Raw genomic sequence first — 18138 nt, forward strand, 5'->3', positions numbered from 1 at the left:
TGCAGGAGCAGCGCCAAAGCCTTATGTTTTTAACAGCTGCTGGTTTGTATTAGCTCCTGAACATGCCTTACATTAAGTAAAAATACTGATCGGTAAACTTAATGGGAGCTACATACTGAAACTCACTTCCAAGTCACATCTAAATTGAGATAGAAAAAGGGAACGGTTAAGTTAACCCACTTTCTTGTTGAGATTCAGGTTCATATGTGCAAAAAATAGCTTAAAACGGCGTTTGATCCGTTTTTAACTCCGCACTGGAGCGGTCTTTGGTGCGGTAGATCAATAATATTTCACATCTTCGTAGTAATGTAACTTTTAACTCTGCTTTGTGCAGGTCAGTTACCTGGGAGTTAAAGATGCAGGTGATTTTTTTATATTTTATATATATATATATATATATAAAAAAAATGATGAACTTATTCAGTATTGAAGGCAGACTGCAAATTCTTGATTTAATGACTCTTTTTAAAAAAGCAAAAATCCTAATCCAGGCTAGCAACAGACTGTGTATATTTTAAGCTGTTTACGCAGGCAAGTACATCAGATATTTTCATTGCGTTCAATATATCACGATAACAGGACTGAACCTTCTGCGACGTTACTACTGATGGGAGAAACGCAGCTGCTCCTTTGTGGCGTCCGTACAGATCAGCTAAGGTGGAACTGCTGCCAATTGGTTTCCATGTGAGTTCGTACCATTAAATAAAGTGAAATTTTATCCTGAGTAACGTTTCTTTAAAAATTCGATCCTAGGCAGAAGATTTGTCTATAATTTCTCAAATGCAAATGGTTTCCGAATTCAAGTGTTCTCCTGTAACTTGTGTTTTTGTTCAGGGGCTGGGGACAAAAACCCGGAGCAGTGTTATGAATGATGAAAACTCTGTAAGGTCAAATTAGAGCCTCATTTTCCATGTCTCTGCTGTAGTGGTTTAGGGACAATTTACTAAATCTTGTTTTTCGCTCAGCAAAGAACAGATCTCGGAGCCTGTTCATCCGTGGGAGAGAGCGAAGAAGCCAGTGTGAGTGGGAATCGATGAAAATAAATATAAAAACCCACTTGCAAAAACAACTTTCCTAACCCTAGCTGGTGAAGTCCACAGTTCACTCACTGGAGCTCTGCAATCAGAGGATGCTGCTCTTAAATATTTGCTTTGCAGGCTGCTGCTGCTGCAGGGATGCGAACCAGGACTAAGGCCAACTAGATTTTCCGTAACTTGACGGTTTTGCAAGCATTCAAGGTTTTTGTACAGCCTCTGGCGACAGTCCCTGGCACTGGTTGAGGCGCTTAGAGGGAGTTAAGCAACCCAAAGAGATGCTGTTTACAGAACTTCTTATCTGACAAAGAGGAAACCAGGGAGAGAATAAAATAAATACAGAGACTGTATTTGCTCTTTTACGAAAATCAGGTCCAATTCTTTTTTTTCCTACCCCTCCACCCCCCATAGCTTTTCCGAACTTAATGCTTTCCTTTGGCTGATATTTGGATGGCCAAATAGCTTTTGGAAAGCAATGAAATTTTCATTATGCCTTGATTCAGTGTGCGTGATTTAAGCGTTTGAGGCAAACACAGCAATTCGCACCGATTAGTAATTTCACTTCGGAAGGACTGTTGTTGCAGTCTTGCCTGCCGCTGGAGAATTGTTTAAGTGTTATATGCATATATATATATACATATATTTCTATATTTATTATTATTATTTTTTAGGAATTTGATAGCTCTCCTGCTGCCTTCTGTCTGCCTGATATTTTGGCCAGTCAGAAGAACTTCGCTTGCAGGATATACGGTTTGTGATCTCAGGGCAAGGGTGGGTTTTTTGCATGGCCTGGCTCTTAAGCGATTAGGGTTCTACTTCCTCTCAATCTCTGGAATTAAAACCAGTGCCTGTAAAACAAAAGCAGGGAGATCCCCACGTGCTCCTATGAAGAATTTCTCTGAAGCGTTGACAGCCTGAAGCACGTTTAGYAGAGAATGCTGGGACAAACAGTCGGATTTTTGCAAACTCTGTGTTATGCAGATAACTAGTGTAACGGAGTTGTAGCGTTCTGCGTTTCAGGCCCTTAGCGAGCTCTTCCTTGCATCGGTTTATAGCTGTTGGCTCCCCTGCATCCTTGGCCCTGAAAAGAAAGGGATGCCGGGAAAAGCCGGGAGCAGCCTCTTAATGCACCCGAACTTCCGCAGCTCCTCTGCTGCAGAAATTCCTCGAGGAATTGCAGAAACCGGTCGCTCCTTGCTTTCCTCCTTCAGTTCATTGAGCTCATCCGATTTCTCCGCGGCTTTAATTTTGCGTTGCTTTATTAATATAGCCATTAAATTGTCGAACGCCCGAGAYGGGTGGCTCTGGACGCTGTTGCTGTGCGCAAGGCGAGCCGGAGCGAGGGCTGGCSGGCGCGTGGCTGTCCCCTCTCGCGGGTCAAATCTGCCGCGCGGCGCTGCTGGGGACCCTCCGTGCCGGCAGCCGCTTCCAAGTGCAGTCAAGAAGGAGGGGGGCTACCAGCCGAATAGGAGGAGACAAGTGCCGTAAACCTGTGAGCAGGTATTTAGATGGGCACAGATGCAAATGTGGAGTTCAAAATGACCTGGATTTATTAATATTTTGCAGTGATTTTGAGTTCAAAGACGGAAGGGGGCAGAAGTATCCCCATGCAGTAATTCCTCACAGCCGACTTTGAGGACTTATTTCACACACATTAAGAATTTACTGATTTATTTGGCAGTGCTTAGCGCTAAACTTTGAAATCAGACCGCTTTGCGGCGTTAAATCAGAAAGCTTATTACCTCTTCTCAGCTGCATTAATAGCTATAATCTCTTATAACGAAAGCAACTTCATCGGACAGGATTTACCTTCCAAAGAAACTTCTTGATTGGCGTTAAACGTACTTTTGCCCTTTAATTCTTTACCAGTTAAGGGAAAGTTGATAAAGGAATTATTTTGCCTGGCAAAGATACCAGGTTGGCTACCTTGCCTTGGGCGATGCCACTTGCTCCTTGAATTCTTACCGACTGTGAGGGCTTTTCCTGACTTTGGAGACCTCCCCATGATTTGAAGCGTTAGGAAGCTTAACCTAAACGGGTCAGGCTTATCGGTCAACTCTCCTTAGACTTCTGTTTGGCATTGACCTGAACCTTCCCATTTAAATATTCATACGAGATGCTATTTAGCACATTTGGTTGTTAAGGGAGCATAAAGAGTATTTCAGTTTGCTTCTTTCCGGCTGAGGGTAGATTTATTCAGTAGGTAATTCGTACTTTTTGCTTCATTAGTATTGGAATTATCCCTGTTACTTCTTAAAGAGCTGGTGTAGTTTCTAATATTTCTTTTGGTACCAGCAGAACAACAATAATAACAAGAGAATATGCAGTTTATTCTTAAATTTCCCTTTCCAGGGTTTTCCTTTCACGTCCTTAGCTTCCCTTCCAGTTTTCTACCTTTCATGTTTTCTGATGTGTATCGATTTTGTTATCTGTATTCCCCTTTTCCCTTCATAATGCGCTGTCTTTTTAATTGCTGCTTTGATTTCCCCATGTTGTTGAAGGGGCTTCCAGCCGGGACTGTCCCTTCCGACTCTGGCAGCCCAGCTGCGGTTGCAGCTTCTTCTATTGAATAAATCCTTAACTCCCAGGTTTTGCTCAAACGTTTATCCGCATTTCTCCTTAATAATTTCATTCGTAGTCTTGGCTTTGGAAAATGGACCTTTTTGAAGTAACGCTCTACTTTTGAGTGATTTTTGGAGAGAGTGCAACTACAAGTAAACCAAAAGTCTAAAACCTATTAATATTTAACATTTTTGCGCTTTTCACGGTACATTACGAGCTCACTGGAGTGTGTAGGCAGTGGTGGAGACTTTAAAAATGTTTCACAGAGTCCCCTGACTTTTAGTCCTTGCAGTAGTGGAGATCCTTCTGCTGGGTAATTTAGTTCCTTTCCTGCTATCTAGTACCACTGATAACGCCACTTCAACCTGTCAGGCTATTCCTTCCCCACTGCCAAAAAGTTTGGGAGAGGCTTAAAGGGAACTGGATAAAATACACTTACACTTAGCAGCTGACAGCTTTTGATAAGACAGCCCAGACACCGCTTCCCACTTCTTTTGTTCACCCCGTAAGCTTTTATGCCTTCTTATATGCTGCTTAACTTCATAAAGCCAAGGAAATGGTTTATTCTGGCAGGTTTAGCTGGTGGGAAAGCGTAAGTAACAGCTCGGACTTGCACCCCAGGAGTTGCCTTGAGAAATTTGGACAGTCTTCAGTGGCTTTGGTCCTTCTGCGCCTTCATAAACAAGGTTTGGGGTGTTGCTAATAGTAGTTCATACTGCTCTGAAAGTTGAAAACACGTTAGGAGAGGGACTAATAGAGAATCCATTTAGACGATTGGCGATAACCAGGAATGAACACAGCAGCCCTAAAAGCTGCTGTCGGTGCAGTAGGTGTTTCAGCCAGGACCTGGCAAGGACCTGCCTGGTGGCCCAGGTTATAGCAGAGGCTCCGAATGAGCTGAGCAAGGAAGCAGCAAAGCAGATGAACAGTACGTAGCTGCTCGGAGCTAATGCTCTGGTCAAACGGCCTCCGGCACCTGTCCGCCTCTCCCGCCCCTCTCTGCCCCTCGCTATATTTACCCTTCCCAATGGGAACTTTCCAAGAATGGAAGTAGTAAGATAAAACGCCTGCGGGGGCTAAAATTAGCCCGAGAGCCCAGGCCCGTCTGCCTGCGGTGGCATTTCAGCTGCGAGCTTGACAGCCTGCTTTATTCCCGTTCGGCGGAGCGGGCGGCCATCCCCAACGCAGGAAGATCCTCGCCCTCCGTTCTCATTGAAAGCAAGAGAATTAACCATGGGACAGCAGCCTCCTTCCCAGCCTTAGGTGAGCGTCATCTACCTCACAGAGGTAAGGCAGCAGCATAATGATACCTCGACAACTTGGGGCAATTGGAGGTAACTTGGTCACCACCGCTTTAAAAGCGTGAGTATATTTTTCCGTCACTCTTATGTCACCTGGAGCCTCTCTAGCGGAGTCTCAGATGTGCGGGCAGTTTCCTTCAGCTCAGGAGGTGACACCTCGGTTTCCGAGTCTTCTGTTCAATGAGCATCTGTAGGCTCCTCACACCAGTGTTCGAACCATCCAAGTAACGTCCTTTTGGAGATGCTGATTTCCGTTTTCTGGAAACGTTACAGCTGTTCATTACTTTTCCGGCTGATTTCCATTGGGAATGTATATATAACCGTGGACTCTTTTTGAACTGACTCTTGCACATCCCCCTCCCCTCAGCCCCCAGCACAAAGTCCCGTAGCTGGGAGGGTTTCAAAGCTCCAGGGCTTGCTATTAGCATGTCTCCTGAATAAAGCGCTAATCTGTGATTTCACGTATTTATATATAAATTGATTGGGTTAACTTAACGGGTTGGAGTGCAACAGGGCTTTGCCTTCCCAAGCTGACATCAAACCTGCTCTACTTAATCAAAAAATATAGCTGCTGAGGTGACCTTGCATGGGGGAACCTTCTTAGCCGTGCTTCGCACAGTCAAAGGCTGATGTGGGACACGTCTGCTGTGGCTCTGTCTCGTCACCGTTAGGGGCATGTTTGCAGAAAGGCTAATTGCTTCGTGCTGCTGCTTTCTATGCTGAGACCGGAGCAGAATCAGAGGAGGCGTCTGCAAGCTGTGAAGGCAACGGAGCTCCGCTGCCACCGCTTCTCGCGGAGGAAATTGGAGCTGTAACGGGGAGGGAAGGCAGCAAGAATCCCTGTGTAGCAAGCACACGATCCCCTCCTCTTCCTCCCCATGTCCAGTGCACCCGCAGCAAGAAACGTCGCTCTTGCAGCCTCRCTCTTGGGGCTGGAGGAGGCAGGAGAAAGGCGAGAGAGTTTGCTGCTATTGAACGTCTGCATGGTTTCGGGAAGTTTCAGGCGAAAAATTCTTAAGGCTGAGATTACACTGGCTTCAGCTTTCATTTTGAAATCAAATCCAAACTAGTCCCTTTAAAAACGGCAGGGCATAAAAATTATCGGGTACTTGTTTGCGCCTGCTCTGGAGTAAAACCTAGCTACACCATCAGCTCCTAAATCATCTTTAGGATTTTCTGTAGGTTCCAAAATATTTGTTAATGCAGCTATTCGTTAATGTAGTGACTGGTCGGGCTTTTTACGGATGCGTTGGCCGGTGCAAAGCCGAGCTGATCTTGCTATTTTCAGATGCGCACTTCACTCGACAGCTCTTGTGGGGAACAGCTGGACTGGCTAATTTCTGAGGATTTGGGGAAAGCTGGTGGCCTCAWTTACCGGTTGGGTGCAGAATCCTTTCAAAAGTCTAGTTTTAAATGGTGGGTCTACCCTGAACTCAGGGTCTGAGTACACCMCGACTCATCCCCTACTCTTTACCACCTCTGGGGGCAGTAGCGTAGCATTAAACCATTACAATAAAAACAAAGAGAGTTGGTGAGCTCACCCATGCAGTGTGTGACCTTTAACACCAAATTCAAACATAGCAGCTCGTGTTTGTCCTTCACTRCAACATTTTTGAGATGTGGCCCGCATATGTGCTAGAGCAATGATCTCGGTCTTTGTGGRTTCACAAGCGTGGACTTCCTCTCCTGTGGTGGCAAGGAGGTATCGCCATAATCTAGTGTTATTTGTGTATTTTGAGCATCTCCCTTAAACTGTAAAAAAGATGACAGGGCTGGTGTCGGAGAGGGAAGGTTCTAATGCTCTTTTCTTGTCGTTCCATAGATTTCACGCTTTACAGTTTACAATGAAAGTGGTACTTAGGAGACAGACCAAAAAAATGAGCCTAATGGACATAACTAAAATTTTCTCCATGCTCCAGCCCAGAGAAGATGAAGAGGACAACGGAGAAAGCCAGGAGCTGAACCAAGCGGTATCTGAGGATGACTATCAAACTCTCGATAAACTCTTGCGCCAAGACAGATACAAAAAATGTATCAACAGCAGAAGTGGCTGGGGTGTACCCAGCACTCCCCTCCGCCTCGCTGCATCCAAGGGCCACGTAAGGAGTTTAGAGGTCCTCTTGGCCCACGGAGCAGACGTGGACAGTCTGGATGTGAAAGCGCAAACGCCGCTGTTCACCGCYGTGAGCAACGGTCACCTGGAGTGTGTTAAAGCGCTCCTTGATGCGGGGGCCTGTCCTTCCGGCAGCATCTACAACAACTGCTCTCCACTGCTCACCGCTGCTCGAGATGGAGACGTCGGGATCCTGCGAGAGCTCCTGGACCACGGCGCGGATGCCAACGTCAAGGCGCGGGTGCCCGAGTGGGCTGCCAATTCTGCAGCTTGCTCGGGCCCGCTGTACCTYGCTGCGGTTTATGGGCATCTGGAGTGCTTCAAGATGCTACTGCTTTACGGAGCCGACCCCAATTATAACTGCATGGACGAGAAGATGATTGCGCGGATCAAGCAGCCCAAGACTCTGCTCGAAATCTGCCTGAGACACGGCTGCGGGAGCGAATTCGTCAAATTGCTCATTGACTTTGGAGCCAACGTGTACCTGCCGAACGTTGCGGGAGAAAAGCTCGCGCCCAGCAGCGAGGGCCTGGAGCTGCTGATGAGGGAGAGAGGTAACGTGGGTGCGTGTGGCTGGAGGGCTGGGAGYGAGCACCGGCTTTGCTTCTGAGATTGCTTGGCCAAAATTTGCTTCGGGTTCCCCTTCCCTTTACCTCTGCCTCCCAATAGCGAGAGGGAGGGTGGTGTGAGTAAGGCTTTCTTAAAGACTGGACTCCTTTGAGTATATGAGTCTCCCTCTCCAGCCTCAATCTCTTGAATACTGTTCCTCCCTCTCCCCCCATGATTTCTGTTTTCAGGACCAAAAAAAACAAACCAACCAAACAAAAAAACCCAAAGGCTCCAATACTGARCACAGGATGTAGCAAGTTCACAGAGAACGAGTCCACCACTGGTCATTAAGTCTGTTGGCCTTGGTACAGTCTCTAGGTTAGGAAAGTCCTGAAATAAATTGCTGGAAGTTGGAAGAGAACATCACAGGAGGGACTGTTTCTAATACCCACTCAATAACATAAGCATCCACTTACCAGCCACTGCCTGTAGTTGGAGCCAGGCTACCTTACTAGAGATCTTTGATGTGACTCAGTGCAGCCACTACTTATTTATGTTCTTGTCCTTCCTTTCAGACTCTTCTCAGGGTCTGCTCTTCATAAATATCTAGAAGTTTCTAAAGAAACTGTTGCGAGTATCATTTCTGTAATTGGTGCTGGTATAGACTCTGTGGGTTTTTCCTTATCAGAACCCAGTATTTTCACTTAATATAAATCTGTGTTAAATACTATTTTTCAGCAAGACTCTTCTCCGTTCCTTTCCTTTCTKCTGCTTTACATTGGCTCTCTTGTACTGCTTAAGTCCAGAAAAACTCCACTTAGTTTAGTACAATGTYGGGAGAGTTCATCTCTATATGCCCAGCTCCCATGCTAAGGTTGGGGCTGAACGTGAAGAGCAATCGGCCGCAGCGCCCAACCTCTCCCAGATCTCCTCCAGGTTCAGTGAACTGAACTGAAAGTCTGCAGTGATTTCTCTGTCTTTTTTTTTCCCTCCCTCTCCTTACATAGCTCATCCCAAATCCCTGATGTCTCAGTCCCGGCTGGCAGTGAGGAGCCTTCTGAAGCTGGCCGGCCACGCGCAGGCCATCGGCGAGCTGGAGATCCCACCCGTCCTGCGGAGCTACCTGAGGCACCAGTCCTAGGGGAAGCCCCCGCCGCAGCTCGAGCTCCCATGCAACCGTGTCAAGCACCCAAATTAAAAGCTGCTCTGAAGTCACAGATGCACAACACAAAACAGCCCTGATTTGATCAGCAGTTGCGAAGTGGTTGTGGCTTAAGAAGTGTCTCCAAAAGGGGCTGCCTGTGTGAAAAGGAAGTAAGCGGAGGGCAGGAGGGTGAAAGCAAATGGAAGAGACCTTGGCTCCTGCTCTGCACCAAAAGTGTTGGCGTGATGGGTAGGACCGGATCTGATTTAATTAGTGTTTGGTTGTAAACCCTCTTCACTGAAGAACTTTACACCTTTAGTAGTTAATTGGTTGGAGAAGAGACTGGGAAAAGGCTTGATGGCCAGAGCCTGAGGAAGAAAGCCTGGTTTTACCTCCTCCCTTCTTGGGGAAAGGCAGAGAGGAAGGAGGTAAAACTGGCCTTCATACCCGCAGGTTTTTCCCTGCGGTGTGGCCTTAGCTGCATGCAAGACCCATTTCGGGAAGGCTTTGGAAGCGCTTCCTCTGGTTTTTGAGCCCAGTGAGCAGAGCCCRCTGCCAGACCGGGCCGGTTTGGTGGTGGACAGCAGAGGAGAAGCGTGTGCTGTCGAGAGCTCGCCTCTTATAAACCCTCGGGCTGGCGGCGGATTTCCATCCCTGTGGCCTGTGTTACCTCTGGAGTCTCCGTGGCTGACAGAAAGGAGGTTGTCTTTGGCTGTATTGTTAAACATCGTTTTCTTCYACTCACAAGTGTTTTTTGTTGTTGCGAAGGGGAGAGGTCCTTTCTCAGCTGCGTGCCTCTGATTGTGCAGGGTTTTTCTTAAATGTRTCCTACTGTTCTTATTAAACTGTTGTGACCCGTTTGGTAAAATACTGCTTGAYTGGTAAGGGAAGAGCCTGGAAGCCCAGCCAATATCATTTGGAAGTGACACAGTATTTACTGGGAACGGGACTCTGGCCAACGGCGTGACTACCTAGGTTTGCTCCAGTCCAGTGAAGCGAAGGTTTGGGAGCGCTCCCCAAAGGCGCCGCCGTTCGGTCCGAGCCAGACCTCTTTATTCGCTGCTCACACGGGGAGCTACTTGCTGTTCAAATATCCCCCTGTGGGCAGAAGTACAGGTACCAGGATTGCTCCCAGTTGGCTACCTTCGTATTTACCTTTACAGAAGATAACACAGTCGTGTTATTCTCTTGCAAGTTTGCAAGCCAGTCTGCAAACTGTGACCTACTCTGCCCACAGGACATCTCAAATAACCCCACTGAACAAGGTTTTTGCAGTGTTAGGTGTGAAAAATACTGGTTTTTTTCAAGTAAAACCATGCACAACCTATCTGCAGTGACTGCTTTGCCTTGCTATAAAGTCTACTGGGACCRGCTCACACAGAGTGAAATCTGTATTTTGGCGGATTTAAGGCAGAGACGGAGCATAGGCGTTCCCGGGGCGGCTCTGCCTGTGATTCACTCCTGGCTTTGGCAAATGTGCAGGTTTTTTTCTTCTGGGCTTCTGCGAAACCAGCTGTTTTGCAAAGCGTTGGTCAAACCGGTAATTAACTGTGATCCATCCCCTAGCAATCACAGYAGAAAAATCAACAGGGAGTGGTGTTTGGGTGGATCAAAATAGGACCTTTCCGAATGGGACAGGCTGTAGAAGAGCTGTCTGGGCTCTGCTTTTTCAAGGAAAAACAGAAGATTGGAGAAGGCAGCTAGAATAGATGTTCCGTGSGGTAAGTTCTTATTACCTGTAGTGGCTCCCTATGACAGTGTCACCTGCTGATATATTTTAGTCTTTTGGTGCTCCCCAGCACAATGGATGGGGCAGCTCCAGCCTGCACTTTTTTTGGTGCCTGCAATGGGGACGACGTTGCTTAGTCTCATCAGTCAAGGTTCGCTATTACAGGTTGCAGCTCAGAGGAGGCTGTAGTGTAAGTAGATAGCCTTGCTGCTCCCTCCTGCAGGGGACGACGAGTGATAAAAATTGCCAAACGGGTAAGCGCAGATTGAGCGTTTTGTACTGATCCTCGCGATGCTCTTAATAACTGATGCTGTGACAGCGGGGAGCTGCGACTAGCTTGCTTTAATTAGTTTTATTGCTGCCTTTCAACGCATTGAAGGAAAGAGTAGTGAAATCACTGGAGCAGTAAACTGTGTGGCTCATCTCAGAGAAAGAGCTTAGCCGTTCAGCGCTGTGTTGTAACGTGATTATCGCCGTGGTATAAGGGAACCCTCGGTGGACTGGAGAGAGGGATTTGCCTTAGATTTATAACCCTGCAGTRCCACTGCTGCTCCTTTGCAGCCCAGCGCATGTGTGGCTGTTACATTCTGGACCATCTTTAGGATTTAGCAGAATATATCCYGTATAATTTGCTTACTCTAGTGTAATTGTATCTCGGGTGCACCCACTGTTAAAATAGAGGCAAGYGGAAGCTGCATGTGTGTCCAAATACATCACGCGGTGCCTTCGGGAGCTCAGGGTGTGCGGAAACGCTCTTCRGCCTCCCAGAGTGATGTTTTCTGTGAGACTTGGGCAACTTTGCTCCTAGCTGTTATTGAACGTCTCTTGCAAAGTGTCGGCTTGGCATCAGCTCGGGTAAGATTGCTGTTTGCAAAACAGGCATGTTTTGCATTATTTATAGGCTTCTGATCTAATTGTTATTTCAAAGGTTGTGGGATCTATTAATCAGCATCTATTAGGCTGCAGGACATCTCCAGAGGGAAGTGTTAAGGGCCCCAAGCTTGGCATATTTGAAATCAGCCTGGACAAAGCTTTAGGAAACCACTCTGTAGGGAGCAGTTGTGTGTTGGCTGTGAAACGGGACTCAGTGATCTAATAGGTCTTCATCTTCCCTAGATGAGATGAAGCAGCCTCTTCTCAAGGGGTGGGATTAATGGCATGGGAAATAATTCTCCTACCCAGCCCGGTCGTACACAAGAGTTCTCGTCCGTATGTTCCTCGCCCCACCAGGACCGAGTCCCAGCACCGTTGAGGAACTGAAGAAATATCTGAATGCGCGTTTTGTGCCCTGTTAATATCAACAGCTGCTGGGGCAACGCAGGAAAAGTGCCTTTCTGCATACTGCTAGTAGCAGAGAGATGTTTGCAGAAGCTGGGGCAAACACCCTAGACGTCCTGTGGCAGCCGTAACTCGGGCTTACGTCGGCTGGTCTGCTATATCTGTGTCAGGGCAATAAACGTGACCGGTGCTRTAGGCCTCGTTTCAATCTGAATTGCTACAGTCTCTGACATCCTGGGAAGCTTAATTTTATTACCAAGTGAGCACAGATGCAGATGTTAGAGGGCCAGTAGCCTACGCGGAGCAGCAGCGAGGCGTTTCTCAGAGGGGCCCACATTGGCTCATGCTCTCGTTCGTGCAGCCCGAGACCTGCTCTGCGCTGTGCAGGCTTCTCCCGAAATAACAGCCTCGGGCCCATTTGGTGCCGAGGCCGAGCCAGAGGCGCTCCCACTCTGGGTGGTGGTGGTGGTGGCCACGGCTGTGGGCAGTGAGAGGAGATATGCTGCATGTGGAAGGGTCCATTTCTTGGGTGACAGTTTAGCAGAAAGCTGCAACCTCTGGCAGGTCAGGGTGTAATCCCTGCCCGTGTCCACACAGAGAAGGAAACCTGACCCTATCCAGTAGGGATAGCTCTGGGAAAACTTTGGTGCTCAGCTGCACATAAGCCCAGCAACACCTTCTTGGGGCCGCTGCTGTTGCAGAAAGATCAGTCCCGGATCAGAGAGGCAGGAAGCAGCACTGGGAGGGCAGCAGATCTGGAAGATGGTCAATGAAGATCTGTCAAATCTCTGCACAGCCAATACACATGCAAAAATACACTGACCAGGCCGTGTTGCATCCAGAACATGAGATTTGTGTTCCTTCTCCCCTGCCTTTTGCTAAAAATCCTCTATTTTATTTGGAGATGTTGATGGGAATCCTTTCAGCCACTATTCTGATCTGCTGAGGGACCATCAAGGCCCTCCTGTCGCCTGCATGAGGAGAAACCCGTCGCTGCACACCTTACTGTTCATGTTGACASCTGGAAACCTTCTCGCTGTTTATTCAGCACCAATTTGTCTCTAGGCTTGTCTTTAGTCCTAGGAAATGGAATTAAAAGTAGAACAGTAAAGTTTGTTTTATGCATGAACACTAAGCTGCATATATTTAGAGCTATATATAACAGGCCATGCTGGCTCTTCTACTACAGTTTGGGACAGGTAAGTCTCATACTATGGAGTTGTTRTACTCTACTTCTGTATAGTATTTTAAATGCCTGACTGGGGCTTATTCTGCTCTCATTAGCCCACTACCAAAACCATGCAGAAAGAGGTTAGAGTCACACAGGTGTAGGTGTAGCTTTTTAAATGTGTCTTTCCTCCCGAGCAAACCTCCACCCTACCCAGGACCAACAGAAATGCCCTGACTCTAATCTTTCCCAGATCGAACAGGGATGTTAAATACTGACTCTTACAGTTTTCAACACTCAGAAGTTGGGAAATCGCCTCCTCTGCACCCCGACTGCATCCTCGCAGCTGAATTTACTGCTGGCCACATCCCTGCACTGTGGAAGCGCTCGTGTATGAAAAAGGTGCCTTGTGCTTATTGACTGCATGCAGGGAGCACAGCTGAGTCCCCAGCACCTACTGGGTCCTGAGCCTTCACCTGGCGATCCTCAGCCAGTGCACTGATTCATCTGGAGAGCTGTTTCGGGGGGATTTTGTGATGGGTCAGTTCCCTGGTAGGGCAGGGACCAGGCTACCTCCCCTCCTTGCCCACGGGCCACTGAACAGGCTCGAGGAGCTAATGACTTCCAGTCCCTGCTGAGCCGGGATGGATTCGAGCCGACAGCCTGAATGGGAATGTAATCTGTTAATATTTGAATGGATGAAAAATTTCATTTTCAAGGTAATCGTGCTAAACAAGTAGCAGCTGGTGGTTCTAATAACAGCTGCCCATGTTTATTAATTAATGGGAGTTTCATGATGGGGAGCAGTTTTCAGCAGCACGTCTAGCTCCAAACAGCAGGCTGCACACYAGAGAGAAGTTTCTCCTTTGCTTTCACTGCCCAACAGGCGATACTGGATATCTGAGAAAGGGCTCTTTTTTTTTGTTTAAAAAGACATTTCCAGCTTGAATTTCTCATTCACAGCAGTTCAAGTAAAATCTGGGGAAACATTTTGCAACAAATTGCGGGAGGTTTTGCCTCTCGCATGGAATGAGCAATGCACTTTGCAGCTGATAGCAATGCTCCACTCCTGCCTGGCCTCGGGCACCGGCATTATGCATTCTCGACCCCTGATTATCCAGGGGAGCTGAGAGGTGTTAGCAACGTTTTGATGAGCGGAACATGCTCGAGGGAATTTAACAGCAGCTTTTGAAATCTTTGCCCGTGGATGCGAGTGGCGGAGCTTGCTGCCGAGTCCCGGCTGTGTAAGCCAAGCAGGTCCCCTGGGACATCCCCATCGTGCACGCGTCTCGGCCTCGGCGCATCCCTAAGCTCCTCGGGAGCATCCTGTGTCGGGATGGAGGCGGCCACCTCCTGGTGGGATGTCCTGCCGGGGACCGCCAAAGCTGGAGGAACCTCCTGCTCCAGCCTGGCCTCGGCTACCCCAACCGAGGGCCGAGAGGCAAAGCATCCGTGCGGGTTGCTCCCTCCCCTCTGGCAACGGAGCCTCTCGAGCTGCCGAGCGAGGCGGAAGCGAGGCGCGTTGGGCAAGCCTGACCGCCACTGAGCTGGTTTAATATTTCAGCGCTCGGCCTAGCGTGCACGTTTCTCATTCACGCTATCCATCCCCACGCTTGATGTGACAGCTAATCCGTGGGCTCACCGCTGCTCTCAGGCACCATCTGGCTCCGCGCCGCCTCAGCTGCTTGCTTGCAGCCCCCCTCCGTGACCCCCATGATCCCACCGGCCCCTCGCGCTGGGACGTGCTTTTGATGATCCCTTTGCAAATTAAGATGATTAGGATAATGCAAATAAAAGAGCCCTCRGGCTGCCGCGGAGGCTGGACCGCTGTTCACTTGGGAAGCAAGTTTTAGGGAAGAAGTAAAAAGGCAGATGATGAACTGGAAAGCGTTTCCGGTAATGACTCGTAGCAGAGCACTGAAAACCTAAAACGTTGTGATGAATTGCAAAGAAGTTTGTCCTCAGGTAGCTATTGAATAGCGCAACAAAGACAAGACTTGCAGGACTCCACTTAGCACGTCCTGAATCCCAGGACCGACTCTCCCCGGAGGCCTCGACCCCTTGTGCTGCTGCTGTATTTCTCCCAGCGCGCCGGGGAAAAGCAAGGACACAATTTTCACCCCAAAGAAAGTACAGCATTGATTGAACACGAGCTTCCGCACAGTGCTGGTCGGTACTAGGAAAGCGAGTTAAATGGATGAACGTTTCTCTTAGCCTCAGCTTTTCCAGAGCGCCCTGAATCACACGGCTGTGACTGCTTCTGCGGGTAATGCGACAGGGTGTCCTCTTCATGAGGACAGCTCCAACTTTCTAGGGAGGCGTTTTGCAGATGCAGAATGAAACGGTATGGAAGAATAAACCAGGGTTACCTTAGTCGTGTTGTACGCATACTCTGTTCGACAGTTCGGGGTTAAAATCAATGCTCTGCTTTAGCTGTGCAGAGTCCCTTCCTTCCTTCGTTCGCAAAAGCCCTTGGAGCCCTGGAAGGTGCCATATAATGATTAAGGCATTTTTAAATATGGGAACAAGAAGGAATCCTGGTTTGACGCATGCTGGTCTGTCAGAGGACAAAGGYGAATCTGCTCTGCGTAGAATTAATTGGCGAGTGCTACCACTCCGTCTCGGTCCTTCGCTCTTACCCCACCAAAGCCGCTAGGTGTCCTTCCAAAGCAGAGGGACCCCCCAGTTCCCAAAGCAGGAGTGAGCCCTCTTGTCCCCAAAACGGCCCTCCTGTCCCTGAAACAACCCTCCTGTCCCCAAAGCAAGAGTGAGTCCCAAAACGAGCCCTTCTGTCCCCAAAGCAAGAGCGAAGCCCTTTCATCCCCAACGTGAGTCCCTCTACCCCCGAAGAAGAAGGMTCCTCCTGTCCTCCCCTGCGACCTGCTTTGGCTGTCAGCGGTGGCTGCGGGGACTGCGGGGACGAGCTGCCTGCAGTCCCCAGGGCGGCTCTGGGAGACATGCACGGCGCCTACGTGCGCACGGGGAGGGGGTGCTGGGCTGCTTTAGGGTTACCAATTGGGGACCCCGTGTCACGCGGTGGCAGGACGTTGCAGCCAGCTCACCGGTCACAACGGGGACGGGGGTGACATCTTGAATCACCCCCTTGAAACGCAGCAGAGCCAAGAGTCGGGCACGAGCCCTCAGCCGGGTCTGGAGTTTGCAGAAAACGCCAGGTAGGGAAAGACTTGGGATAAACTCCTCCGAGCTGTCAGCGCCACGAGTAACTTCCCCAAATGCTTTTACGTGACTTATTGCAAGGTGAAGAAAACCCAAATCCGCTATTGTACTGACACGGCGAGTCAAGGAAGCTCCCCGAGGATTTTTGGATACRGAAGGACGGAGTAAAGCTTATAAATGCCATTAATATTGGGTCTCGACTGGAAGTGGTTCAGCCGAGTGGAGATTCGGTTGTTTCCGCCGTTCCCAAATCAAATTTKGGGGAAAATTTCTGCGGGCAGGTAGCGGAAGGGACTTTGCGTTTTGCTGTCCCGTTCTTTGGTCGTGCGTGTTTATCCGCTGAGGCTCTTTTCCACTGAGCACAAATCGCTYGCCTGAAATCCCGAGCGGCCAGAATCGGCTCGCGCCGCCTCTCCTGAAATCAGGGAGCGCCCGGACTTTGCGTGAGCAAGAAAAGGGGGGGAGTGTGTGGGGGGGTGCGTGTCCCTTGCGCCGCGGGCAGTTGGGAGGTGACCGCGGTGCTCCAGCCCGGCTGACTCGAGCGTCCTGCCCAGGCCTGGCCCTGGGCCACCGCAGGGGCAGGTGCCCTCCTCTTCCTCCTCCTCCTCCTCAGCCCAGCGCTGGCTGATGTTGTTCCCTGCCTGCAGCGGGGTGACAGTGACATGCGGGGTGACAGGGGCTCAGGGGTGACAGCAGCGCACACACAGGGTGACAGTGGCATGCACACAGGGCTACAGCAGCACACACATGGGGTGACAGTGGCACCTGCATGGGGTGACAGTGGCATGCACACAGGGCTACAGCAGCACACACAGGGTGACAGTGGCACGCAGGCTGACAGGGGCTCAGAGGTGACAGCAGCACACACACGGGGTGACAGTGGCACACACAGGGTGACAGCAGCACCCGCATAGGGTGATAGTGGCATGCACACACAGCTACAGCAGCACACACGTGGGGTGACAGGGGCACACATGGTGTGACCGTGGCATGCAGTGGGGTCACAGCAGCATACCCCTGGGGTGACAGTGGCACACAGGGTGACAGCAGCATTTGAAGGAGGTGCCAGTGGCACATGCGGTGACAGCAGCACAGAAATAGCATTGTGGTGGTACATGGTGCGCCAGCAGCACACACAGCGGGTGACAGTGACACAAGCAGTGACAGCAGGACACATTGGGGTGGCAGTGACACAAGGCTGCCAGCAGCATGGGCACAAGGTGACAGAGGCAAACATGGTGCAACAGCAAGCATGTGCATGGGGTGACAGTGGCACATGGCATGACATCAGCACAGAAACAGTGTCACAGTGTCAGTGTCACCTTGCACCTGCAGCGCACACAGTGATGGTGGCGCTGGGTGTCACAGGATCACACACACGTCACAGCAGCACACGCACACGTGTCACAGGGGCACACACCATGTCACAGCGGCACATACAAAAACGGTGTCACAGCAGGGCGTGCACACCATGTCACAGTGGCACAATGTCACAGTGGCACACACCCAGTGTCAGTCGTGGTATCACCATGTCACCCACGGCATCTTAGCTGCCCACACACAGTATCCACAACTGGGGTGTCATAGTGCCATGTGCACCATGTCACACATGGTGTCACTGTATCACCCACAGTGTCACAGCTGCACAGTGTCACACAACCAGGGTGTCCCCATGCCACCCACAGTGTCACAGCTGCAGAGTGCCACACAACCAGGGTGTCCCCATGTCACCCATGATGTCACAGTGCGTGCACACAGTGTCACACAATCAGGGTATCCCTGTGCCACCTGTGGTGTCACAGCCACAGTGTCACACCATAACAGTGTCCCTATGTCACCCACAGTGCCACACAACCAGCGTGTCGCAGCGCCACACACAGCAGGTTACACACGGTGTCCCTGTGTCACCCCTTGTGTCACACAACCAGGGTGTCCCTGTGTCACCCGCAGTGTCACAGCGCCAAACTGCGTCACACATGGTTTCCCTGTGCCACCTGTGGTGTCACAGCCACACACACACACAGTGTCACACAACGTTACACATGGTGTCCCCGTGTCCCCCGCGGTGTCACAGCCACCCCCC

General features: G+C 49.8%; 1 protein-coding gene across 3 annotated transcripts; it reads left to right on the forward strand.

Annotated features, from left to right (window-relative positions):
- Positions 1-1764: 1764 nt before the first annotated feature.
- On the forward strand, positions 1765-11902 carry ASB12 (ankyrin repeat and SOCS box containing 12). 3 transcript variants are annotated; one of them, XR_003256744.1, is made up of 4 exons: positions 1765-6599; positions 6720-7564; positions 8567-8952; positions 11663-11902. XR_003256744.1 is itself a non-coding variant. In XM_026086265.1 (4 exons), the coding sequence occupies exons 2-4, from the start codon at positions 6541-6543 to the stop codon at positions 8698-8700; spliced, it is 1038 nt and encodes a 345-aa protein (XP_025942050.1). In that variant the 5' UTR covers positions 1765-6075; positions 6186-6540; the 3' UTR covers positions 8701-10413. The 3 variants fall into 3 exon arrangements, 2 of the variants coding, with proteins under 2 accessions (XP_025942050.1, XP_025942051.1); XM_026086265.1 differs by lacking the exon at positions 11663-11902 and having other exon boundaries at positions 1765-6075; positions 6186-6599; positions 8567-10413; XM_026086266.1 differs by lacking the exon at positions 11663-11902 and having other exon boundaries at positions 1765-6313; positions 8567-10413.
- The last annotated feature ends 6236 nt before the right edge of the window (positions 11903-18138 follow it).

This window comes from Apteryx rowi, unplaced genomic scaffold (genome assembly GCF_003343035.1).
Source record: "Apteryx rowi isolate R43461 unplaced genomic scaffold, aptRow1 scaffold_69, whole genome shotgun sequence".
NCBI lineage: Eukaryota > Metazoa > Chordata > Aves > Apterygiformes > Apterygidae > Apteryx > Apteryx rowi.